Source organism: Chironomus tepperi, unplaced genomic scaffold, assembly GCF_022539635.2.
Source record: "Chironomus tepperi strain 1889 unplaced genomic scaffold, CSIRO-AGI_Ctep_v1 contig_354, whole genome shotgun sequence".
NCBI lineage: Eukaryota > Metazoa > Arthropoda > Insecta > Diptera > Chironomidae > Chironomus > Chironomus tepperi.
This window is the reverse complement of record NW_027226476.1, coordinates 851,380-878,033: the sequence shown is the minus strand read 5'-3', so window position 1 is coordinate 878,033 and position 26,654 is coordinate 851,380. Positions and strand designations below refer to the sequence as shown.

The 26,654-nt window shown below is 30.2% G+C and overlaps 1 protein-coding gene across 5 annotated transcripts; it reads left to right on the top strand.

The window, feature by feature from the left end:
* The first annotated feature begins 27 nt into the window (after positions 1-27).
* On the top strand, positions 28-25,923 carry LOC139094706 (band 7 protein AGAP004871). Of its 5 annotated transcripts, none has more exons than XM_070645848.1 (12): positions 9,308-9,729; positions 17,180-17,262; positions 19,234-19,343; positions 20,804-20,876; positions 20,966-21,048; positions 21,560-21,596; positions 21,653-21,760; positions 21,837-21,895; positions 22,292-22,347; positions 23,134-23,182; positions 23,504-23,635; positions 23,717-25,923. In XM_070645848.1, exons 1-12 carry the CDS (start codon positions 9,689-9,691, stop codon positions 23,807-23,809), a joined length of 924 nt encoding a protein of 307 aa, XP_070501949.1. In that variant the 5' UTR covers positions 9,308-9,688; the 3' UTR covers positions 23,810-25,923. The 5 variants fall into 5 exon arrangements, with proteins under 5 accessions (XP_070501950.1, XP_070501951.1, XP_070501949.1 ...); XM_070645851.1 differs by having other exon boundaries at positions 17,176-17,262; XM_070645849.1 differs by lacking the exons at positions 9,308-9,729; positions 17,180-17,262 and adding an exon at positions 28-138.
* Positions 25,924-26,654: the final 731 nt, after the last annotated feature.

Sequence of the window (26,654 nt, the reverse complement as noted above, 5' to 3'; positions counted from 1 at the left end):
AAACGAGAGTAGGATAGAATATTTATAATATGAACGTAGCTGTTTCAACTGAATCTTCTACAGTTTCAATTCCTCCGGGAAATGGAGTACAGCATACTAGAGATGATGAATATAGACGACGTATTTTAAATGTTCAAGGTAAGTCGTTGCAATATTTTCTGTCTCTTCTCATATCTTCTGAAATGGAGTAGAAAAAATATCAGTTAATAGGGAGTGGACACTGTATTATGGCTTAAATTACATATGTCCTCCAATTATTAAATGACCCTCCCAAATCTATAAAGATGCATCCAATTTAATCAGCAATAACACCGAATTCCTTCCTTATAAAAAGTAATATCACTCAGATAAAGTTATCCTGAGTTTCAATCCCCAAGTCTTGCGACAACATGTAATGAATAGTAAAGAAAAGGAAACAATGAACAGAACTATCGGAAGCATCCATTGCATTCACACAAAAGGATGGAATTTAATGCTCGACAGTTTTTTAAAAGAAAATAAATTCCACTCAAAGAAGGTCAAATCCATATTCTATTCCTTTATCTGAGTGTAACCTTATATATACATAGATCTCTTTCTGTTCTGTATGGGACAGATTCAGTACATTATAATCATTTTTATCATCGTCGTTGTCGTTGTCATTGCATAATCCACCTACACTTAGTTTCAATTTCACTATTTTCCGTGTATATAGTTCCTTCATACAATTGCTCTCTATGTACATAGACATCTAAATCTCAGAGCAATGAGTCTACAATGTATACAATTGTAATTAAGTGCATGAAAAATGAATATATTCACATTTTATAAAATGTATTTTGCAATTAACATTACCATAGCAGTGTTAGTAGTTTTGCAGCAAAATATGCTTGCTCATAGATGCTCTCTCGCTCTTAGGCCAACAATAGATCCTTTTGTTATAATTGAATGCCTAAATATTTGCAATTTCCTCTTTATAGAGTAATCATCCTAGAGGGGATTTGAAAGATGAGAAAAGATTTTATTCTTTTGAAAATGAATCAGCATTTATAAAAATTTTAGGAATCCATAGAAGTGTTGCTTGACACTACAATTTCTGTAAATATTTTATCACGTGTCAAATATCAATCGACGTCATTTGGGTGGGAGCTTTTTGTATTTAAAAATATGTATTATATTCGTCAAATTAATTTTTATTGTTGATATGACTTATTTATATCACACGCAACATGTTATAGCAACAGAATAGTTAGGACATAATATACACCTATAATTATGTAATTTGAAACTTTTCAAACTATTATTAAATGGTCTATATTTACAAATTACAATCAATTGACGTAATTTTCAAACAAATTTTTGAATTATAAATCCATGTGAAGTTTTGACTTTTAATAATTAAAGCTGTTATATTTTATTGTTAAAAGAAATCTGCTGACTCATGGCTACACTTAACTATGACTTTACATAAAAATTAAATAAAAGTTTATGCATCTACTAGACAATGTCCTTGAAACTTTAATACTAATAGAGCAAAATCATTAATTCTAAATCCTACATCATTATCCTTACTGTCTTATCTCATTTATTGTCATTTATCCAAGCATGTCAGGAATTTCTCAACATATCACATTACATTGACAACACATATCTTAATTAACTGACATCCTTAACTGTTGATCTCCATCTAAGTAAATATTGTAAATGCTCCTGAACTTACATACAATAAGATGATCTGTACATATACATAGTAGTGAAAAAATTTGTCCTAATTCTAATGCCAAATATTTGCATTAATGAGGACAAACATTTGACATCAACAATTATTTTTCGTTCGCAAATCAACAAGTTGACAAGTTGATATGTTCATATTTACCCACTGGATATCCGTTAGAACAATCTCATAAAAATTATGAGTCTCCGCTGTTGAGCCAAAGTAGCTTTTTTACCCACACAATATTTCCGCAATTTCATCCACAAGCTTCTCTCTCATTTTCCTTTTTTTTTCATCTTCATCTTCTTCTTCCTTCATTCTCATCTCATACTGCTGCCTCATTTTCAATAGACGATGAGAAAAATATTTTAATTAATTATCCGCAAGCGAGCAAAAACACACAAAAAAGAAGAAGTAGAAAAAAAAATTAAAAAAGAGCTTAAATGAAGATAAAAGCCAAAAAGTGCATTGTTGTAGCCAAAAATTGCACAATGCACACAAACTTTTCAGCATACTGCTATAACCAATAAATCAAAGAATGAATATTCACTTGCAGGATCCTGTACTCTACCGTTCACAAATTTTTAAAAAAACCCGAGAAGATATTGTACTCGATATTCGGTGTCTATGGCTTGAACAAAAAAAAAGTAGCAAGCTGAATATCGCCTTTCTACTCTACTAACCCGCAAGCGCGTCTATATCTTGGTAAAAATGAAAATAGAGTGATAGTACATTGAAAAATCTAGCAATTCTGCCGGAAAAAGCATTCATTGCTTCCACTGTAGCTGTACAATATAGTTGAAAGTAAACTTGTTATTATAATACATTTTTGTGTCATTCACAATCGTGTGTTTGTGGACTTGTCATATGTGAATAAGTCAAACAACAGATCATCGAATTATTATAACACACAAAAATACAAAGAAAATAAAAATCGGCACCAAAACATTTTCACATCGCATATAGTTCGTGAATCGAAGAGATTCTCTATTGTGCGTTGTGCATGCATGAATGTGAGACACATACAATGTTTTGTTCCAATTTAAATGTAAATAGATAAGAAAAGAAGTAAGAAGAAGGAAAAAGGTCATTAAAGGAGGGAATTTTTTTTCATTCATATTGTATGTGACAAAAGTGACAATTTGTTGTTGTTGTTGTTTTTTTACCCATTTGTTGTTGAGCTACACATTTTTTATATAGAGTGTAGCTGCAATTCAGTTGCTGTTCAGTATTCATTCAGTGTTGATCATTTGGAGAATGAACTATAAACATTTGTAATTCCGAGCAAGCACAGTAAAAGCAATAAAAAAGAAATACAAAATTTCCTTTCTGACATTGAAAATCTTAAGGCTTTTTTAAGTGAAATAAAGAAACAAGAAAAATCCTTAGTTTGAGTCAGAATGGCACCAGGATATGGAAACAATACAAATGCAAATAAATTGTTATCGGCACGTGGCGACAACCGACAACAATCAGCGATGTCCGTATTCAGCAATGGTGAGTCTTATATGTCCACAATTTGACTATAGCTATATACACAAATTCATAACGTTCATCATATGTGCATTTTTTTGTGGCTTTTTTGCAACTATTGGCGCCACTAAAAAACTTTTTGGCAGTTCATTGTTTTGCAGTTTCTGCTGTCATCAGCTCTTAATGCTTTTGCTGTTAGTTCCAATTTCCTTTATACTTTCCATATTGCATGAGCCATTAGCTAGTATAACTTGTAAAAGAAACTATAAATCATGGATTTTATCATTTTACATTGCTAAAGTATGTGTTAGCCATGTAGTCATGCATACTAAAAGATACAGATACAAATGAAAAGAGCTTTTTGCCTTGACAAGGGTCTTAACGTTTCACTTCCAAAAAAGAAAAATGAAATTCCACATGAAAATTATTTGGTTAGAACAAGTTAAAGCAAAGTTCAAGGAAAAAGAAGTTTAGGCTTAAATCTTAACAAATTATTTGACTACATGTGGCCATCATGTAATGGTTTCACAAGAACTTAGAATCAAGATTACATAACAACATGGTATCATGTTTATTAAGTGTCACTTATCATTTTGGATGTTGATGGAGAAGTACATGGATGTAGTCATATGATAAGACAATGTTTAGAAATGAAGGCACTATACTTGTCATGTGTCGAGATTAAACGCATGAGGCTGGTACTAATGATGTAGTAATGATGTCCTATTCATCATTTTTTATTCGTATTCTTACGGGTTGGAAGTGACATTAAACTAATGATCCTGTTATCATGATTATTGAGGTTTAGAAGCATGCAAGATTATTTTACAATGGATGTTGACAATATGCGTGCACAGCAACTTGTTCTGGTCTACTTACTAACAGTTTCTGGCAAGGTAAAAAAATTTTAATATTTTTAGCAACTTCGTAAGAATTGGCGCTGATGTTTTTGGCAATAAACAGCTTGTTTAAACTTGAAATTCAAATGATGTTGACAACTTTCATACTGCTTTATTCAAATACTTCAGTAGCTTGCTTTAAATTCAATCGAATGACTCGTTATATTTTCAAATTCCAAACTGCATACTGATTGCAGCATGAATGAGAAATCACAATTCCTTCCTTATTAACATCAATCAAAAACTTTCTAAGCTCACTGATGTAAGATTCTTCTCTCATTAGAGAGTTTCATAAGAAGATTACTTCCATTATTTTTAGATTATATTACTTTCATCACGTTGAAGCTATTACTCCTATCAAAATGTTACATGAAAAAGTTATACATAGGACTCAAGTCTGTGAGTCTGCTGTAACTATGTAATAAGTGATGAACTTTTAGTTCTTACTTACTGGTGTTACACTAACAAATACCGGTGTTATAATGCTTCCTTGTGCTGTGAACCTTCATAGCCTTGAAAACTTTTGAAAGGAATAAAAATTTCTATAGAACAATCTTTTTGATGGCCTATAACTTTTTAAAAAGAAAGTCTCATTTGTGCTGTTCAATTTTTGAATAATTAACAAAAGTCTGCGGCAAGAATATTTAATAAAGCTTTTCTAAATGCCTTAGTTTCTATTCACAACAAACTTATCCCATTATCGTTAAGAGTCACTATCTGATAGCACCTTGACCTCTTGTATTCTCTGTATTCATATGCTCATAAAAAGTTATTGCATCGAAGCATAAAACTTTCCCAATTGACTGCCTTAACGATAGCAATATCATAACAGTTGAGTTATTGTGTGGAATATCTCACAGTTTTGTTGATATTATCTTCCAATACATAACTTATATTGATGATATCTGCTATTTTTATAGTACCAAGTATGGGAAAAAATTATCATAATGTAAAAGCTGCTGGAAATAAACGTAAATATGTCAAATTGAATGTTTATGTTTATTGCATTCGATAATGCACAGCTGCAATTTGTTATCACAGTATAAAAGTAAATGAATCATCGAGCAATGCGATATTCTAATTTTAGACAAGACGTCGGAGGATAGTTTGCTTGTATTGAACCATTTCGACATGTTACATGTAGGAATATTGACCAAATATCAATTTACGTTCTTTGAACTTTTGTTTTCACATGTTTTAATTACGAATACCCTTTCATTAACCCTAATCATGTTATCTTTCCTACAAATAGAGCATCTCTATTTGAAAAAAAAATGTTAATTGAATTATATATAGAAAGACATGTACTGTTAGATAACGGTCTAGAGAAAATTTTACTAACTTACCTTAAAAATTACATTTTATAATGGAAGTAATAAAGTTTATGGTTTATGAGGAAGGATTTGCAAATCTACTTGAAATTTTCTGCAGTCCTAAAAAAAGCTCATTCCATAAAAAATTCTAAATCCTTTTCGGCTATCCTTTCTATTTATGCATTGGTGTATTTTGTACAGTTTATGAATATTAGATATCGTCCATATGAATTAATAATTTAACGAAATGTAAATATACACATGTACAGTTCTTATTTATACAAAGAAGACTGATTGAGGACGATTATATATGGATTCAATTGATGTGCTATAATTATTATAATTATTGGTTTATATAGCATGAAAAGAAATAATTATGAATACGAACAAATTGAATTAAAGTTACTTGAATCGTGGAATATGTTGATATTTACGGCATGGACAGATTATACTACATATATATTCATTTACATTTGGAAGTCGTTGACAAGTGACGTTTCCATCAAAATCATATAGAATACCACACATCTCTGAAATCACACTTAAATAAACCCTGCAACAATACTGCCCTTATTCTAAATTTAGGACATCATGTGACCTATGTTTCTAAGTAGAAAAAATAATGACATATAATTTTTAACACTCTTTGTTGATGAATGCTTATTTGTTTAGTATTGAACTCATATTGTGGATGTCTAAATTAATGGTTTTACTACTAAAATCAATTTTGATTTTATTCAGTTTATTATGAGATCCAAACCATTCATTTAATAACTTTTCTGTCTGTGTCCACAAATGAATCAGCTCAGCATGTAATTATTAGAAGACAGCAATTTGTTCCAAAAATAATTCAAGTATATTCCTGTCACGTGTAAGCACATGACCTTCTAATACCTAAAAATACTTTCTCTGTACCTTTTCAAAAGGGAATATGACCTTATGTCGTCATCAATTATTCATTATGATTTGTTTTTAATTACACATTCTGTATTATTTTTATCACTTCTATATTAATAATCAATTAAAATTTAATATTATGTCAATCTCAATAAAAAGTGGTAAATTCTACGTTAGAGTACATTCACCGCCACTTCCGTGTACATAAACAAAGCAATCAATTCAATATTTCCACACAACCTGTCAAAGAAAACTTTCAGCCTTTCAAGCTTTTCTGCTTTGTTTGCTTGTTTACATTCTCAACAACGGAAAATATCCTCCAACCATTGTAAAAACAATTCTTGAACATCCTTTTATTTATTCTTGCTCCTTTTATGTTTTACACATCCGCAGTCATAGACATAAAAACCTTAAAGGATCTATAGAAATCAGCATCAATACGATTGTATCGATTTTCATATTTGAATAATTTAAGGATATTAGGGAAGTGAAAAATGTTTGATGAAAAGTAGTTTCTGATGTTCTGTGTTGAAGGCTATTTTATTACCATAGTGTGCCAATGGATTATTTAATTCCTATACATTATTGACGATGGAAGCATTGTGAAATATTACAGAGTGTTCTAAATTTGATAGCTTTGAAACATGCATATAACATGGAAAATTAAGTTTTTTTAATTGATGCAGAATGGACTAGAATTGAATATAAATGCGCAATATGATCGGTATCATCATTCAATTTCAACTTTTATTGTATTTTTAAATAAATTTTTTATATCAAATTTCACTTTAAATTGCTTCTGTACATTTTTAATTCCTCCTCATTTCAAATTGATTCACAAATCGATATTGAAAATAAAGGGAGGAATATGATAACAGCAAATTATAGACGCATACTCGTATGTCCCACATTTAAATGTACAGTAATGATAAATATATGCCATATGTGAAATTGACTAACTCCACATACACAGAAAATTAGCTTCTCTCATTCAATTTTTATGATTAATTTTTTCCTTGTCCTTTTTTCCACCACGTAACCACATCCATTTTCATTCACTTACTCGCTTCCATAGTTGATTCCAACTTTCGTGGCTTTTAATGGTCAGTAATTATACGAAATGGATGTTTGATGTTCACAATATATTGATGTTGTCAATCCCGTGTTTGTGAGTATGTTGTGACACTGTCGTTGATTTTGTCGTTGGGCAATTTATGGCACGCACGTAACGAAAACAATAAAAATAGCAATATGAAGAAGCGAAAAGAATTTGTGTCTTCAAAGATAATATAACGACTTTATTGAGGTTAAGTAGGTGGAAAATTATTAATTTTTCTTGCCTCATATGAGTAAATAATAACCCAAAAATAAAGTATCGATGACCTTTGTTAATACTTTGTTTTATGAATATTTCATCATGTGAAACACAGATTGCGGTGCTATAATACTTTCATTTTCTGAGAAAGTTTAAGGACTTTTTGAACTTTTCTTGAAATCATTAAAAACTTTTTCATTCCTAATTTAAACGATTCATAAAGTAATTAACTGCACGTGTCATAAACACACAAAAGTAATGAAAATTTTCTTGTTAACCAAGACAACTCTTTCACCTTCTTCTACTCTCATACTCATAAAATAATTTATGTCAAGTATATGCGCGTACACGAGATACCTTATAGTGTGCCAAAAATAGAAATAAAACAACAAGCCCAAGAAGAAGTTTTTCTATGTCTTAAGCCACACCACGTAAGATAAATAAATTGAATTTGTACGAGTGTGTAGCACTAATGATTATATCTGTACATCCTTTCATTTCATTCTTTTATTTGCTTCTTATTTTCCTTTGTGGTATCTCATAGTAGATCTCTATGATTATATTTAATTGCCCTGACTTAACAAATAATCTTTTGGAGATAGCTTCTTGATTTGATTGTCTTGCTGTTCTTACTAGTCTTTAAGTCCTCAAAACAAAGTTGATGAAGAGATCACATAGATAATCCTGAATTGACTCCAAGCTTCAAAAATCCATCCTTTGTCTCTGATAATACTGGCTACATATCAAGCATGTTGGCAATGTTTCGCGGGTTTTTAAAGTCCGGACAATCACACTTTCACAATACAATTGTTTAAAACTTTTCATTCAAAAGCATAGCTTAACCCGCTTCCATTTCTGTAGTTTAAAAAGAGTTTTTTGGCATTCAGTCATAAATTGTTTGAAAGGCCATAAACATTCATCATCTTTTATTTATGTAGCTAGAAGAAGATTCTTAATGGAACTTTTACTTATGAAATCTTAAACCACAATAATAAATTAAAATGTTGACATTAAGCACAAGAAAATCAATCGAAACACCTTCAGAAAATTTGTTGTAATCCCATTGCAAATTATTCATGAATCGAGCAGCATTATTAACTCCTAAAAAAAATATGAATAAAAAAGTTTAACAACAAGAATTGTTATGCTTTATTCATGATTTATAAGTAGAACTTTTGGCTTCATACATCGACAATTTGACTTGTTCATGGGAAGGATATAAATATTTTGTATTATGAAAAAAAGAATATCATGAGAATGAGAAGAAGTTGAATAGTATCTAGGCGAAAGACTTTTTAGTCGGCCGGCCAAGAGTCATAGGCCTATGCTCTTCCATCCGCTCATCATTTTCAACAACTTGAAAGCTCTGCATTCTCTTTATTTTCTTGGAAACATGAAAAATCAACGGGCTTCTTCCTACTTTGTCGGTTCTCTCTATAGGAAAAGTTCATGTATTCATATGAAAATTGCGTTGCTGCAGCGAAACGAGAAAACACAACAAAAAATATTTTTAACATAGCTCAAGTCTCAAAAAAATATTATCAGTGAGAGCGAGTGAGAGCTTTCTCATTTTTTTTTTATAATATTCTTTTCCATACATCGTGACTATCTTCACCATACATATTCACAATAAAAATAGCATTTTACTAACAACATGAATTCTTTCTTTTTGCCTTACCCTTCATGTTCTATTCTGCTGCTTCGCTCGCTCGTTCTTCTTACGCTGAAGTAAATAATTTTTTTTTTATAACCATAACACTTTTTTTATTTTATCGACTCAGTTCACATTCATTCGTTTGGACTATAGTTAGACGCAACGCATAACAAGCTCGTTAACGAGATATATCGCGAATTAATTCGATACGGAAAAAGGAAAATAAAAGCGGATAGGGTGACAGGAAGTTATAAATTTTATTTTTTTCAAATAAAAAATAATTTGTTTATTATTGTGCCTAATTGCCGTGGAATAATGGAATTATAATAATTCTGTGGATAATAAATTAGTGAAATTAAATCAGCATAAAGAAGGAATAAAAATTATTTTTTGTGTGATTTTGATTTAATTTTTATCATCATAATTAATTCCGTAAATAAAGTAATGCCAGACGATAGTCGTGCCATTGTAGAAGGTAAAACAAAGTATGAAAATTTTCTATGTACACATTGCAAATAATGGCACTAATTGTGAGTGAATTTTTTTTATGTGAATAAACTGCTGTCGAGTGGAAATATTTTTGTACAGCTTTATTATTGGTAAATTGACACGTATTTTGGGGTCAATCAATTGCGGTTAATTGTGTGTAAAATGCACGCTTGCAAATGTCGCAAAGAGGATGAAAAAATAAAATCTCTTTGATCCTTAAGTCACAGATTATTTTTCACAAATTAGACAGCATAATGTAATATTTAACACATGCAGTTAATCCAATAATTGCTGCATTTCTGCTTTATACACGCTCACAACTGTTTTTGCTTCATAGAATCATTATTTTGGTGCATTTAAAGATGACCACCTGCGCAGTACTCACTGTGGGAATTTAAAATTATTCTCAAAATAACAGAGAATGCATTTCCAATAACTCTGAACCTACCGAAATACAATCTCTAGCAATAAACTCCACAATATCTTGATTTACCCTCCAGTGTATCACATTGTGCTTTTATTTCTTCTTTAAACAAAATTTTCGAAAGAAAAATGGTACATAGTACGTTTTACACATATAGAAAGCTCACATATAGTATTTGTTTTTGTAAAAAAAAAATCTATTACTCAGCAACTTTTTTGACCTCATGTTATGATGAAGACGTCTGTTGATTTGATGATTTTGGTCATGATGTCTCGCCAAAAACAATTTCAAGCTTGTTGTTGTAATCACATTTTATCTTTAAATTGACTATTCTGAACATCACATGTGCAATCATTTTTACTGCAGTGATAAGTGATTATTTGAGAGAAAATGCCGCATTCAAGTTATTTGATTTTGTTAGTGGTGCTCTTAAAATGAATTTATTGTGTGATATTCTCTCTTTATTGAGTTTATGGTTTGTGATCGAATTGTCTTTAATTAATAGTGATCTTATAGTTTCATCAATTTAAGATAAAAGTCATTATTCATTTTATTGAATATATTCGATCAGCCCCACCGTTCTTGAATTTGATTGCAATCGTATAAAATGAATGACTTTCATTTACACACCAATGACCATTTGTGCTACTTATGTCATGGAACAAGGAGAAGTGATTTATATCTAATTGAGTGATTAATTTATCGTTATTTGGATAAGCACTTAAAACAGAACAGCCGCACAATTACTTCCGATTTTTTTTCTACTTCCATTTATATGGTATCAAATTTCGATTCTACTGTCAATCACCTTAAGAAATGGCAATTTATCACAATTCTTATGTCTATGTATGTCTTATCATGTCACGTATTATTCATTTGTATTGTGCATTAAAGAAGAAAATTTTATTCAGCATCCATTTCCTTCAAATATTCATTGATGTAATATTGAAATGTTTCAAGGCAGCCACTCCGTCCGAAAATTTACAATTTATGAATTTAATTAATTTTGCAAGAGCAGAAATCCAATGAGTTATTCCACAATCCCCTAAAATTTCCTTACAACTTACTTCATCCCTGTGCGGCTCCATAAATATAATATTTACGTACAATATCATTCAATCATGTCTCCATACCTCAGTTTTGTTTATATATTCTCTATTTTCCATAACAAAATCAAATATTTGATTCATGACATGATGATGGGAAACTGTTTGAAGATTTGTTTGCACAACGTGTATAGCAACAGCAGCCCTAGTGTACTTTGTCTCATAAACATCAAAATCTAATATGTTACAACAGCCGATATACATATGCATTTTTTGATGGAATTTCCAAATCGTTTCATGTTTCAATTTAAACAAATATGTATGTACGTCACAAATATTATTATGTTATTGGAGGAGCTTAAGCAAACATTCTACTCGATCATCATCATCATCATGGAAATTTCATACCCGAGCAAATTGTTTGCGATGCTTCAGGTGGGAGAAGTGATATCAGTTTTGATATTGATTGAAAGCTTGATTCTCATTAATTCCATGTAGCAATATGCTCATATATTCATACTTAAATGATTAAACTTTAAATTGAAAATTGATTTGAAGAAGATGGAAAAGTTTTCTCATTTAAATCAATCATTATATGAAAATTCCATGATAGAAACTTTATTAAATTACCATAACAATATTGAATGATATTAAATTTCCGAGGGAATTTATAAACCTTAAATTTGCCTAAAAAATCTATCAAAGCATTCATTAACATCTATTGACAGTTTTATCGGTACATGACATATTTTCTACAGGAATTTAATGAGTTCCTAATATCAAGTCTTCATAGGCATCGATTTTGTAATCATAGACTAACATTCATCATTCCTCCTCAACATGATCGATGAGAGGAACTTTAGTATTGATTCATTTGCATTGATTTTCTTACCCACGAGTTTGTGCCATAATTTAGCCTATGCAGAGATTGACATGCTTTAATAAACCTATGAAAATAAAGCACGTTCTCTTCATATCCTGATTACACAATAGCATTATATCGTGTTTCGCCATCAGAATCTTTTCGTTTCGATAATGATTGAGTGAAGCTTATTGTGACGGTAAAAGGATTCATGACAAAGTTAAATGACCCATAGCGAATCAATTGGTAGAGTTTATTAGAAATGCTTTGACATAAATAACGAATCATTGCTAATTAATAATAACAGAGTTTAATGTACAATAATTGGTGGATTCATGCTATGACAAGTAATTTAATATCGCGAGGTAGTACAGGGGGTATTTGAGTTATAGGCTAGATAGTTGTTAAGTTTTCTTTACAAATCTTTAATTCCTACATATTGAATGGTCATTACAATCATAACATTACATCCAAATGATTCATCAGATTTCACTTTACAAAAAAAGTTACAAAATCTTTCTTTCTTTGAACTTACATTTCATTCTACAGAGTCCAACAGTCAGTCTCCTTACACTTCTTATCTCTGCCTTACAAAGAAGAAGAAAAAAATCAAAGCTTCTTTTCTTCGTTTTTCTGATTAATGACTGAGCACTCGAAAAGTTGTTTCATTCTTTCCATCTTCCTTCCTCTCATGATTTCTCAAATTAAGCTTTTACGTATTTCATATTGCTGGTCTGTACATATAGAAGAAAGTTAAATTCTTCAACTTGTAAGAAAATCCAATTTTTTTCTCTTCCCAGTTCTGCTTATTCATGAATACATAGTGCTGCATAGCTACATTCATTTCTACAAATTGATTTTTGTTTTCATGAAAATTCATTCGTTTATGCTCTGGCATGAAGTTCTGGACTATTGTATCTTAACCATCTGTATGTGCTGGGAAGATGTATGTTTGTGATGATATAAAATAGAAAAGATTATATATGTTGAGATGGATAGATGGGAATGTTGTGTGTAAAGTAAACAGAGAATTGTATATTCATGTTCTTGCTTGGGATGGATGTAGGAGGAATATTCATAATATGAAACCATTTTCATGTATTTATCTTCTATTCAAACTTATTCTAAGTCATGTTTCTGTCTCCTTTTATGTCTAAATATTTAAATATTTAGTGCCTTTTTGTGTATCAAATTCTCAAAAGCATCTTTTTCTTCATATTTATCTCCTATGATGCATCTTTTTTTAGTTTTTGCTCTCTCTCTCCTTCCATTTCTAACTTTTTCTTCACTTAAATCCTTAATAATGTTCATAACTCCTTTGCTTTATCCATCTATTTATGGCCTTGATGCTGTATGCTCTTCTATTTTGAATATGAATTTCATATTTATGCAAAACAATTTTTTATGATTTTCGTTTACATTTTCAATTTTGAGTATCATAAATATATGCTGGTTTTATCGGTTCTAGCTATATTATGAGAATGTTAAATGAACACCCTTACTGACCCCTGATAAATATTTTAAAATGTTTCAGTAGAAAAGATTAAAATGACTTTTTTGCTTGTTTTGAAATTCAACATAGTTTCTAATAAACTATGGTCAATTCAGATCTATGTAGTATTTTAGTTTATATAGTTTGTGCTGGACTCAATATTTGTTTTGATTTGCAAATGCTTTCAGTATTGGAATTTGTTGTTTAATCTCGAAAAATTGAAGACTTTTTTGAAATATTTTTGTGAGTGCAAATAAGTGCTAATCACGTATTTAGGTCAAAATTTTGTATATAAATATTATTTTTCTAAATAAAAACATAAATAATCAACAAATTTCATCAAATTAGCCTTAACCTATCCCAACACAAGCCAATCCCAAACCAAACAAATTCAATTTCATGCAATTCAACAGGGACATGACGTATTTATCCATTTAAATAGAAACACGAGCTTTTTATGCTGTCTAATTTTAACTCGAATGGTGGGCTTGTCAGTTTTCAAGTGTCATTATCACGTAGCAGTTTTACTGTTATTTACAAAATAAGAGTCACGTTTACGAAAACTAGGAAAAGCGTGTACACCTGACTAAATTAAGATGTCCCTATGGAAAAAAGATTGAGTCATTGTGATACTGATTTGTGTAGAAGTAGATGAAATGTGTTTTTGTTACTGAAGCATTTTAATTAAAAACTTGAAGCGTGAGAAAATTGATGCGTAATGCTTAAGGATCTCTTACACTTAGTTTCGTTGATGTATTAAAACTTAGAATTTTGTACTTAATTACTAATCCGATTTCAAGAATAAAGACCCAAAAGCATAAAATAACAAGCCATAAATATGATCTTCAAAGAAACTAAGGAGAAAGGAGAAATCTCATAATGAGAATAAACAATCAGTTGTGCTTCATCAAATCTACAAAGAAAACAAACAATTAGCAATTCATAGTAGAAAATCTGTTGAAGGATTAGAAGAATAGAACGAGTTAATGCGAAATAATAATTCATGGCGTGAAATAGAGGATTAAGAAAATTGCTTCGTATTAATTTTCCATGAAAAATGGATACAGCAATAAACTTTTATGGGACTCATAAAAATCAAAATCTCATTTATGAACCCAAAAATTTCTTTTGTTTTATTTCCATTAGTAAAGTAAATCAAAAGTTTGATCGGAAAACGTGATAGATTTGTTTACTTAGAAAGTGTTATTCCTTTTTGGGATTTACTGGCTTTTATTGGTGATTTTTCATGTTTTATGAAGCTTGGGGCTTTGGTGTATATTTAGGATTATGTGCTACCCGGTTGACACGCATTTAACTTTTATTCACATGCAACCAAGCGGACCATATGATTAGAACCATGAGAGGAGCCCCCTTTAAAGAGAGGTTAAGATTGTACTGATCGGATTAGTATGCTTTATGTTTTAATATTTCCTTAAACTGTTGGCATAGTTGCACTTTAAAAACTTCTTGCTATTGTAAATATCCACACGTCTACAGAAATATATTCAAGCTAATGAGTGTCATTTATAACCCCCACCCATGAAAAATTCTATACAATTCCTCAGCACATTCAGGAAATTCCTATTTGTTGCTGATTACATTTCCTTTGTTTATAAAATTGTCCAAACAATGTAGAAAAATTGATTAAATATTTGTTCTCTAGCTGTTTATTGCAACAAACCCTTTTCAAGTGTTGGCCTTCGGAATATCCACACTAGTAAAGGACTTGAAATGGAGAATATTGATTTTTAACACGCAATCAAAAAGTTTCACATCATTAATATGATTAAAATTTCATAGTAGACAGTCATAAATGTTTTAATTCTAATACAATAATTTATATTATGTGACCGTAGATATGTGGACTGCAGATGCTTAAATTCCCATCTTTATATTATTAATATTTTCTGTACGTAATGAAATATTTCTCATATAAGTAGAGTGACCTGAAAAAAATACTTGAGGCATTCAAAAGTCCTACAAATACCACGTCAATGATATAAATGAAAGGTTTTGCGATAAATGAGAAAATTCCTTCACATCAACTTGCCATTATCAACGAGTTCATTTGTCTGGTTCAAAGGACAAGTATTTTACTTATCACATGATGTACAATAGTGTTCATTGTTGCTGCTTATACACATAAACGTATGTGGAGTGTAAAAGATAAAAATATAAGATAGATAGGAAATATTGCATAGCAAAAAAATTTCAGAGAGCAAGTGCTTGCTTGTTATTGACTTGAAACATAATTTAATCATAGACATACAATCGATTGTTGAGCTTCATGTATAGGATATAAAACTTTGATTGAATTTTTAGCAACATTTCCTATGTTCATTGGACATGGATCATTTTATGTTTGACTGACAGCTTATCACATGCGAAAATGTGTGTCTGACAAGTTTATTAAATTAGAGTTGTTTTGGAGATTTTGTTGAAAAGAGAATGAGAAGGGGACCGGGTGGTACAAAAGGAAATAGGGATAACCCAAAAATATTCCCAGCAAAACGGTTTTGCTATATAAAATATTCTCATCAAGACGGATTTGCGCTATATAAAAGTATTGACAATTCTAATCATATGCCTTCAGATCCAATACAAATGCGTCTTCAAAATGCTTCAAATTAATAAAACTTCCTATTTTTCACTATAAAATTTCTTCCTATGTTGCACTCATATCAATGATTTTTATCTGAAAAATCTTTATAGCTGTCGTCATTGTCAGACATGACAAATATGATGAGGAATAAAAGCGAATAAAAAAGTCAACGACAAAGAAGAAAAAGTAAGGAAAACTTTTTTCATCCTCATCGTTTTTATGGTTAAAAAAATTGAAAAATTTTTAAATGAAAATCGAATTGGAAAAGAAAAATATTGAAAAATCAAGGATAAGGAAGGAAGAAGGAAAATAGCTAGGAAAAAACTTTTCGTCTGTTGTCTGTTAAATTATAAATGCATCATGAGAGATGAAATTTTGCTGCAAAAGTTGATTTATGTCTTTTTCTTCTTCCTTTCCTTCTCATTTTCATTCAAATGAAAAGAAAATTCCACTTTAAGCATGAAGAAAAATCTGTGCATATACATACATATAATAGCGTGCTATAGAGAAGGAAGAAGGAGGAATGGAGGATGAAATCATCAAAGAATGCTTATTCTGTGGAATTTAATCGTGTTGTAGAGCGTGAAAATTTTGAAATTCCTTAAAAAAGTCATTAAGTATATAATATGACAACGAACGAGAAAAGCTAATGTTGTGCTGTTGCGAGAGTAATCGCAAAGAAAAAGTAAATGCTATCATGCTAATTTATTCTCGTTTTTATAAGAAAATTACCATAAATGAGAAAATTTACTTCTTCAATGGGAAAATTCTTGTTGCTAATAATGACGATGCTACTGCTACCATGTTACTGTAAAGAACCTCAACCTAATAATCAGCTTAAGTATCATTCAGCCAGATGCGATAAAACATGTTGTTGACCTTAAAACCTCCTTTTAAAAATGACAATGATTTAATGGGGATAATTTTATGAATTATGGACTCTTGAAAAATGCTCACAATGTGCCTCGACTTACACTAATTTATAGTATTATTAAATATTTGAAACCACTTCTCAGATAGACTGTTGTCCGTAGATAGAAAATTTTCCATAGCAGATCCCGGAAGAATGAAGAAAAGTTCTCTTCATCTCGTATACCATACAGGTAATTTTTGGAATTTGCATGCGAATTAAGTGTGAAATAATTTGAATTCTTGATCATTTAAAGAGTGGGATTTTTAGGAATTTATAGGCGTTTTAGAGCATTGTCCACCCAGTTAAGTGTTTTAGAACAGATACAGGCTGATAAAATACTGACTTTTAATGTCTGTCTATACTACCGACTAAAATTTAATATCAACCTAAATAATTTAATCCCGACATAATTTTAGATTCTAGTGTTAATAAATTATGGCAAGTATATCATATATCACCTTGAGCTGATGACAACGATGGTCGTTAAAGATAAAATACTATCCATTAGTGCTTTTTGCTATTCAAAATCATTCATAAGTTCATTTTTGAATGCAAATCTTTTTGGTCAATTTGCTTTATATCATAAGAGACACACTTCTTTCAAAGGATCGATCAATTTTCCATCATAATAATCTCTTCTAAAAACATTTCTTTAAAAGCATCCATTTCTATTCAGTTGGACATTTGTATAATAAATTTCTAAAGAAAATATCACTTTGATATTCAAAAAAAGGCATTAAATATATGAAAAATTTATTGCATGCCCTGATGAATATAACATGACATTAGGTCATTTTGATTTCCATTTGAGAAAAATGTTTTCACATTTTCTATTATTGATTTACACATACACAAGCGAATGAAAATGAAAATGTTTTTAAAATATTTCTAACAAATATTTATTATTCATGTTCATATGTATGTAATTGATGAAATACAAGTTACGAATAGAAATACAATGAACGAGGAAGGATTTTTAATGACAAAACCTATGTTCATGTCGTGAATAAAATGGATTGACAATACTGTACTGAATGATTTACTTGATTTTCATAATTTTAAAACTATATAATGAAATCATTGAAATAGATTGAAGATTTTGTGATAAACACTTGGAATTTTGCGCACTTTGCTATATTTTTCCATGACTTTTATTAAGTGCTACTTGCTTTGGTATACAATTGGTTATTAAAATATTAATTAAGTGCCATCGATTAAATTTTATAAAATTACAGAATGAAAATCTATTTCAAACATTTCTATACTTAGGAACTCACTATTGTGAGTGACACACTAGTGCTTTATTTACATGTCTCATGCTTTTATTCACTGCTTTCTTCCAACATTGTTCAGTGGAAAACATCACAAAACAGAATGTGGTTGTCACCCAAATTTGGTCTGTATTGATTTGTAATTAATGTAATTTTTCAATACAAAATTTTATTGAAATTTTAAAGTTTTTTAAGTGATTTATTAGAGTGATTTATTCAAGGAAGCCTTCAAGTGAAAAAGTTTGGCTGGATAAGTCACACTATTAGCACTTTCCACATCTCTTAATTTATTTTAATTTAATTTAATGCATCATGTCACATCATTGTAGGTTTGACGTCAACTATCTTATTTTGTGCTTGTTTATTCTCCTTGAAGTTGAAAGCTTTTGCAATTTTTAAACATTATCGCGTAATAATTTGTATATTTTATTTGCTGCAGAGTAGCTAGAGATGGAAACTTTGTGGTTGGAAACTTTAACTACAGAAAATAAAGTTGGCATGCTGCAAGTCATGTCTGACTTTTTCTCATTTACTTGCATGAAACTTTCCATTCATTTTCTTTTCATCATTGCCTTCATCCTTGCAAAATTCTTCTAATCATAATAAAATCAACTCAATTGCAGCATTGAATGAATTTTGCCTTCAAGTGCAGCTGCATGCTGCTCTCATTTTTCTTCAAAGAGATTTAATCATTTATGCTGTTTATCGTAGAAATCATTATCAACATAATTCATGCTTGCACTTAAATATAAAATTTTTAGCAGAAGATATGCTGCTAATCGCAATCATAACTATTTTTTCACATGAAGAAATGAAAATTGAGATAATCCGCAGTTTAAAATGTACAAATATTTTATTATGATGGAAAAACTTTTGCTTTCTTATTTCAGCGGATGATTCGGAGCAGCATGAAGAATCAGTTTGTGGTAAAATTCTCATCTTTCTCTCGTGGTTTCTTGTTTGCATCACGATGCCATTCAGTTTACTGGTGTGCTTTAAGGTAGGTCGCTCAAATTAACTTAACTTTGAATAATGCAGTGTTATCCAAACTGTGAACTGCGGTACCAATGTGTGTCGTGGAGCAAAAAGTTTGAGCAACACTGGAATAAAGCGAAAATGAGAAGAACTCATAATCCCCATAGTATCAACTTTATTTGCTATCTTTTTACTATCATTACAAAAGCTGTCATAAATTGTCGTTTGCGACTTGTTGAAGTTATTGAAAATGACGTAGAAAAAGTTACAAGAGCAAAAAATGATTCTTGTTTATTTATTTTCTTCCTGCATGAAAGGAAATCATGAGCAGCAATCAAATAAATCCTAGTATAAAAAGAATAAGAAAAAAGCAGGATGGTGAAAAATTTTGCGACATATAAAATAAGTTCCAAGATTTATGAATATTATTTCCGAGAAAATTTTCTTCATGTTCATACTTCTGTTGATTCCTTAAACTGTACAACAACAATAATCGCCGTCATGATTGCCTCCTTTTCTTTCCCATTTTCCAACATATACTCACAAGTCACACGCAATAAATTGTGACTATAGCTCGTGAGAGTGAGAGAGCAAACATAAAGTTTTTCTTATGTGTCATAAAAAGCTTCTTTTTTACGTCAAGTTAAATACTTTTCCTTAAACACACTTCGTTTGCTCTAAATCAACAGAAAAAGTGGAACGAAGAAGGTCAGAAGAGAAAATTGCTCACGTTTACACTTTCTCATGAAATAAACATAAAGTCACTAGAACACATATGAAACGTCTATGAAAAGGAAAAGAAAACGAGCGATTAGTTACAAGCGATAAAAGCTTACTCTAGTCCCAAATGGCTGACTTAGTAAAACTTTTTCTTCTTCATGTTCTGCCTCATATAGTATCATACAAATTTTTTTGTCAATATTTTAACGTATGTACGATAAACTTTACACCTCTATTTAATGTCTTAATTCGAGTATTAAATGACAATCACTTAAATATCAGAGGTTAAGCTCTATTTATGACTTGCATATTCTATAATCTGTACAGTTTAACAGATAAAACTTTCGAGAGTAAATAAGGAATCGTAAAAACCATTAGCATGCTATTAATAAATAGAAACACCAAATGTAGATTAACGTAAGTGAATGAAATTTGATTTATAGTGAACAGCTGATCCTCTGACGTATGAACAAAGTAATTGAAATTGTTATTCAATGTAATTTGGATATTAATGTACCTTGTAGTAGGAAGTAGAGTAATAATGTGATAATGGCCTATAGTGTAAAAACAGTTCAATTAACATTATTGGTTGATGGGTAAAGTTGGCGATATTAGCTGATATTGAAAATCAAGAAGTAAACCTTAAATTTATTTTCATCTTTAAATCCTTCAACTGATGCAGAGGAAGAAAAGACTTCAATCCATTTATAAACTTTGCTTATATAATTTTAATATCATTCCTTTCATTTATAATCCTCATTGCAGGTTGTACAAGAGTACGAACGTGCTGTGATTTTCCGTTTGGGAAGATTAATGGTTGGAGGAGCAAAGGGACCAGGTGCGTATCGTTTCCAAAGTCATTTGTAATTTTTGTTCGTCAATTCTCACTTTTCATATTAAATTTTAATTTTATTTTCTTCCTTTCAGGTATTTTCTTCATCCTACCATGCATCGATGCTTACGCTCGTGTCGACTTACGTACACGTACATACGATGTTCCACCTCAAGAATTAAGTATCAAAATGCCAATTTATTTTAATTCCTCTGCACACTTTCGAAAGATTCAAGCAATTATGTCAAAAATTAAATGACAAATTCTTTTATAGCACTTTAGTCATGCTCATCACAGTCGACAACGTCAACCTTTTTCGTGCGAACATTGCTGTCCTAAAAATATTTTTATATCCTTTAATTAGCATTTAAAAGTTCAATTAATTTTTGTTGTTGGACCTTTTTGTTTCACTCTTTATAATTTTCATGACTCGGTTGCTTGACACAAGCTTGTTTTTATGGTTGAATAAAGACCGACACATGAAGTTTTTTCTCAGTTCAATGAACAATTTTTTGCAACGTGATCGACAGCAGTGAATTTATAATTTTTTATCGTTTGATAGTCCATGCTTTTGGGGATATGCTCTTTTTGATCCTGAATAGTTAATTAACTTAAGATGAATACATTGTCTGGGAGTCCATCAGCATCTTTATTTTATGGAAAATTTAATCAATTCTTTATTCTTACAGGTCTTGACAAAGGACAGCGTAACAGTGAGCGTTGATGGTGAGTAAGGAATGACATCATTCAGACAATACAATTTAATTAAATATTAATTACAGCTGTTGTGTATTATCGAGTCTCGAATGCTACTGTCTCAATTGCCAATGTTGAAAATGCCCATCATTCGACACGTTTGCTAGCACAGACAACATTACGGAATACCATGGGTAAGGATAGATTTTAATCTTCATTTTCTGCTCAAATTAATTATTCTATTATTCTTTTCATTCACTTCCTGTAAAGGTACGAGACAGCTTCATGAAATCTTAAGCGAGCGAATGACGCTCTCTGGAAGTATGCAGGTATGAACAATTTCTTATGCTAATCGTTTACATCATGTCTTTGTCAACCATCGAGATTAAAACATTTTTTTTCGTGCTCGACATGAAATTATTTAAATTTTTTCGCGTGATTCTCCTTTGTCCATTGTTTTATGGAAATTAAGTACCGCAGTCAACTAAAAAATTTTACTTTGCCATCCTTTTTCTTGTTGGTAATCAAACTTAGACGCTATTAGTTAAATGTTTTCAATTGATACAGATGAAGTGACACGAATGTGTCATGGAGCATACTTCAGAGTATTGCTGCTTTAAACTGTGCTGAATATCCAAAAATTTGTTTCGAGTTGCTAATCCTCGTCCCTAAAAATAAACCAGAATGTAAAATTTTATTTTAACCTCTTTTATCGTTCATTTTAGATTGCTCTTGATGAAGCTACAGAAGCATGGGGAATTAAAGTGGAACGTGTAGAAATGTAAGTGGAAAAAGAGATATAAAAATATATTTAAATTTTTTAAGTGTACTTTACCTTCTTTGATGACTTCTTTCATGTTGCTTTAGCAAATAAAACCTTTTATGATTATTAAGATGCTTTTTGAAAATATAAAAATAGAAGAACATTTGGAATTGAATAAGTTGGTTGACATATAGGTACTTTGATGATGAAGGAAATTTCAAATTGAGTTAATAAATGTAAATTTAAATTAGGTATTAAAAATTTTGAAGGATGTTCAAAATGCATTACCAGTTGCATTGATTTCAATTCCACAGTTAAACTTTTCAAATATTTCCATCACCTTTAAAGTTTTTAATTAAACTTTCCAAAGTAAATTCAATTGGGAAATTTTTCCCTTCAATTTATTGCAATTCTTTATTGTTTTTAAAATGTTCGATGAAAAACTTTTATTGCATTTCTCAATATTAAATGGAGCATGTCGATTGGAAGTAGAAAACTTTTAATTTAATCTTTCTACCACTTTTTTGAATTAAGATAACAAATAAAATTAATTGAAAACAATTAAGGAATTGAAATTGCATGGAATAAATATAAATCCTGGTATTTTCTTGCTCAGTCTTTTAATTCCATTTGACGCTTCTTCCAAAAAGGAAGCAGATAGAATCAATTCAAAATCTAAGCTTCAAATGGATTGAAATTTATGCTAATGAAATGCCATTTCTGTCTTTTTTCTCTTGAATGCTAATCCTATCTCCATATTTACAATCAACATGCCGTTGCTGATGCCGTTTTAAAAATTTATAGCAAGGATGTTCGCCTACCTGTTCAATTGCAGAGAGCAATGGCAGCTGAAGTAAGTTTAATTTTTTTATACATTTAAAGCTTTTCCTCAAACACACTGTATGTATGCTCATCCCGAGATGTCCATTAAGCAGTCAGCAGGTCAACCTATTGAGTGACTACTTTAGTGCTAACTAAACATATAGCATTACAAAAAATGGTATAGATGCCACTATATGCCACTCGGACATCTCTTTATTGATTTTCTATAAAAATTTGTTTGGTTTTGTGTTCCTCGATTATCTCACATTCTCTCACTAGTGCTGAATATACTCATATTTTCCATTCCTAATGACTTTTTCTTTCTATTCCGATACGTATACGATGTACATAGGCTGAAGCATCAAGAGAAGCACGAGCTAAAATTATTGCGTCAGAGGGTGAACAGAAGGCATCACGAGCACTCCGAGAAGCCTCGGAAATTATTGGCGACTCGCCAGCTGCTTTACAACTTAGATATCTTCAGGTATATTTCACATTTAACACCAACTGTGCATTTTCTTTCATTTGTCATTTTCTATTTTCTTTAATTAAATAAAACATGCAGACACTGAATACAATCTCGGCTGAGAAGAATTCAACGATTATATTCCCTCTGCCTATTGACTTTCTAACATTTTTTATGAAAAAGAAAGAATAAAATACGGTTACGCCGGAAAACATGGCGGACATGATAAAGTCATTTGTTCAATTGATTGACAACATTTCAACAATTGATAAGCAGCCTGATGACGAAGTTAAAATTTCATAAAAAAAGTTTGTGTTGTTTCAAAAAAAAAATTCAGTAAAATCATTTATGTGTGCTTATTGTGTATACTTAATTCATAATTTAGATACTCATTTGTATTTGTTAATGTCTCTAATTTTCGAGGTCATTGAGATATCTGAAAAATGGAAGTTCTTACAAGACATTGATCATTGAGAGGAAATCTGATGCCATTATTTTCCATTCCTTTTAGTCAATTCATTTATTCTCCTCTCAGTCGTAGTACATAACATTGATAAAAAAAAACGTCTAGCACAAGAGAAGAAACTTTTCATTTTCATGAGCTTGCGTCATTGCTGATATTAATAGTGATTATATAGATCGACCTTTCGACCAATTTTAATGGCACCAGTGATTTTTTTATTGATTATCAATTTATATATAAATACTATGACGTATGTTGAAAATATTGTTGTACAGCCTTGTATTGATATAGATGAAAGAAAGGGAGAATGAACAACAAATGATAAATTGAAGATAGAATTTGATAGATAGGAAGAAAATTATTAGAATAGGACAATTTTTCATGCAAGGTGTGGATATAGCAACAGTTTTGGACACAGTATTCAAAAAATACTGTTGTATGTTGATTACCCGAGCGACGCAAATGAAGAAGGCTCAACCTTGAAGCTTTTAAGACTCGGACTAAGCCTCTTTTATTAACACCAATTGGATGCCGCTTCAATTTGGCGTCCAAATGGCTGCCAAAATTAGGCTTAAAATTATTTTTTCGTAAACATTTTTTAAAAGCTTGCAACTATGCTTTAAATTCGGCTTAATAGTTTTTCCACTTTTCAGACCTACTTAAAAATAAAGAAATTGTACATTTTAAAAGTTATGACATCCACACCATGCAAATCAACGGAAGCCTTTAAATAAATTCCTTAGATAGACAAAAAATCCAAAAAATCAATAAATTCGACAGTTGGTTTCAACGAGTCATGAATATTAGTACATGATCAATGTTATTTAAACAATTTTACGAATGAGGAAGTAACAAGAAGTAAGAAAATTTCAGATCGTTACACAAAAGAAAATTGTATGTAATATTATTTAATAAAATTATGTTAAATTTATTATTTTTACGTTTTATTATGTTATGTTATTTATGCTATGTTACACACATTCAGTCATTCAATACAAATTTGTGTGATCTAAAAAAACCTAAAAGAAACTTGACTTTTTATTCATTTTTGATATTAAAGGTCTTGTCAACTTGAAATATTATATTAGAAATATTTATGGACATGAATAAGTTAAAGTGGAAATACTGCATAACAATTGAATTTATGTTCTGTTTTTTTCATAAATTTAATTTAGATCTTCATCTAACTTAATGTTGCAAACAAACACATAATCCAAGTATACACATGAATGTATGAAAAATTATTTTTATATAACATACATTATGCATTGAAAATGCTGCTGTGGCAGTGACAAATTTAAAAAATTTAGCACGTCTCTCAGACATAAATTTTCTCTCCCTTTTTACTCAAATGAAATAAAGCAAATAACAATAAAAAATCTACAGCTATAGCAGTAAGCAGCAGTCTTTATTGCAATGAATATGTTCGTTATAAATTATAACAATTTTCATATCCAGTTGGGAAGCTTTTTTCAGTTATCAATAAATTTCACTTGAGTTTTTTTACCATTAGTAAGCTGATGCAGACACAATGTGTGATTTAAAATAAGAAAAAAGTCTAACTTTGAACTTGGTTATTTAAATTTCAAGAATGAACTTTTATGTTCATCTCTTGAGTAAGGTCAACACATTTTGTGATCAGAAGATTTAGATTATAGATTTTGTACATTAGATACTAGGAAATGTTTCGTAGTAGGAGTTATAGACTCAAGAACTTGTGAGGATTTACCGCCTAAAATTTTTAACTTTTTTAAATTTCTTATTTTTTAATACTTTAAATTTTGCAAGTCACAAATTTTATCAAGTCAATTTTTCATACAAATACTGTCACAATTTAATTTATTAAAAATACGAAAATTTTTCAAATGCGAAAATTCATTGAGATAGAAAATTGTTTGACTTAAGTGACATTCGTTATGCTACAATGTGAGAAATGTAGCAAAAAATTTTGATATGACAGTTTATGACATGTAACTTGAGCTATTGTGCATTGTATATATTACGTTCAATTGTTCTTGATGAAATGCACTTTACATAATTTAATTTGAGAGTTAAAATTTCCATAACTTATATCATGGAAAGGATTGAATGTAGACCAAAGTGTTTGGGACTCCCCGATGACCTGTGGCTGAAACTCTTAGGTTAGCTCAAGGTTTGTTGAAACATTTTCATGATAACTAAAAATGTTGTGAATAAGTCATGTAAAATCGCAGTTCTATTGAGAATTAGGGTGTGTTAAGAAAATCATGACCAAAAACTTCAATTGTTTGTTCATTTCTACTTCTAAAAATTGAATGAAAATATCAAATTAATTGAATAAAAATTGTCCAATTTTCCCAAGGAACTGATTAATCTGCATGACATATTCTTAATTAGTTTGTTAAAAACCACTACAACACCAACAATTTAATTGCAATAAATAGTTCAAATGAACATTATGGATTTTAAAATACCCATAACGTAATTGAAAGCACACAAAAACCACAAATAGTAATAAAAATGTAATCACAGAAGCGCCAAAAAAGCCAAACAAAAAGAGTGAAAAAAATTGTTTGTGTGCGTAAATAAAATGAT

Coding starts and splice junctions, on each gene's coding strand:
- LOC139094706 (XM_070645848.1), top strand. CDS start 9,689: ATGCCAGACGATAGTCGTGCCATTGTAGAAGGTAAAACAAA. Junction 23,183..23,503: donor AGAGAGCAATGGCAGCTGAA/GTAAGTTTAATT, acceptor CGATGTACATAG/GCTGAAGCATCAAGAGAAGC. Junction 23,636..23,716: donor TACAACTTAGATATCTTCAG/GTATATTTCACA, acceptor TAAAACATGCAG/ACACTGAATACAATCTCGGC.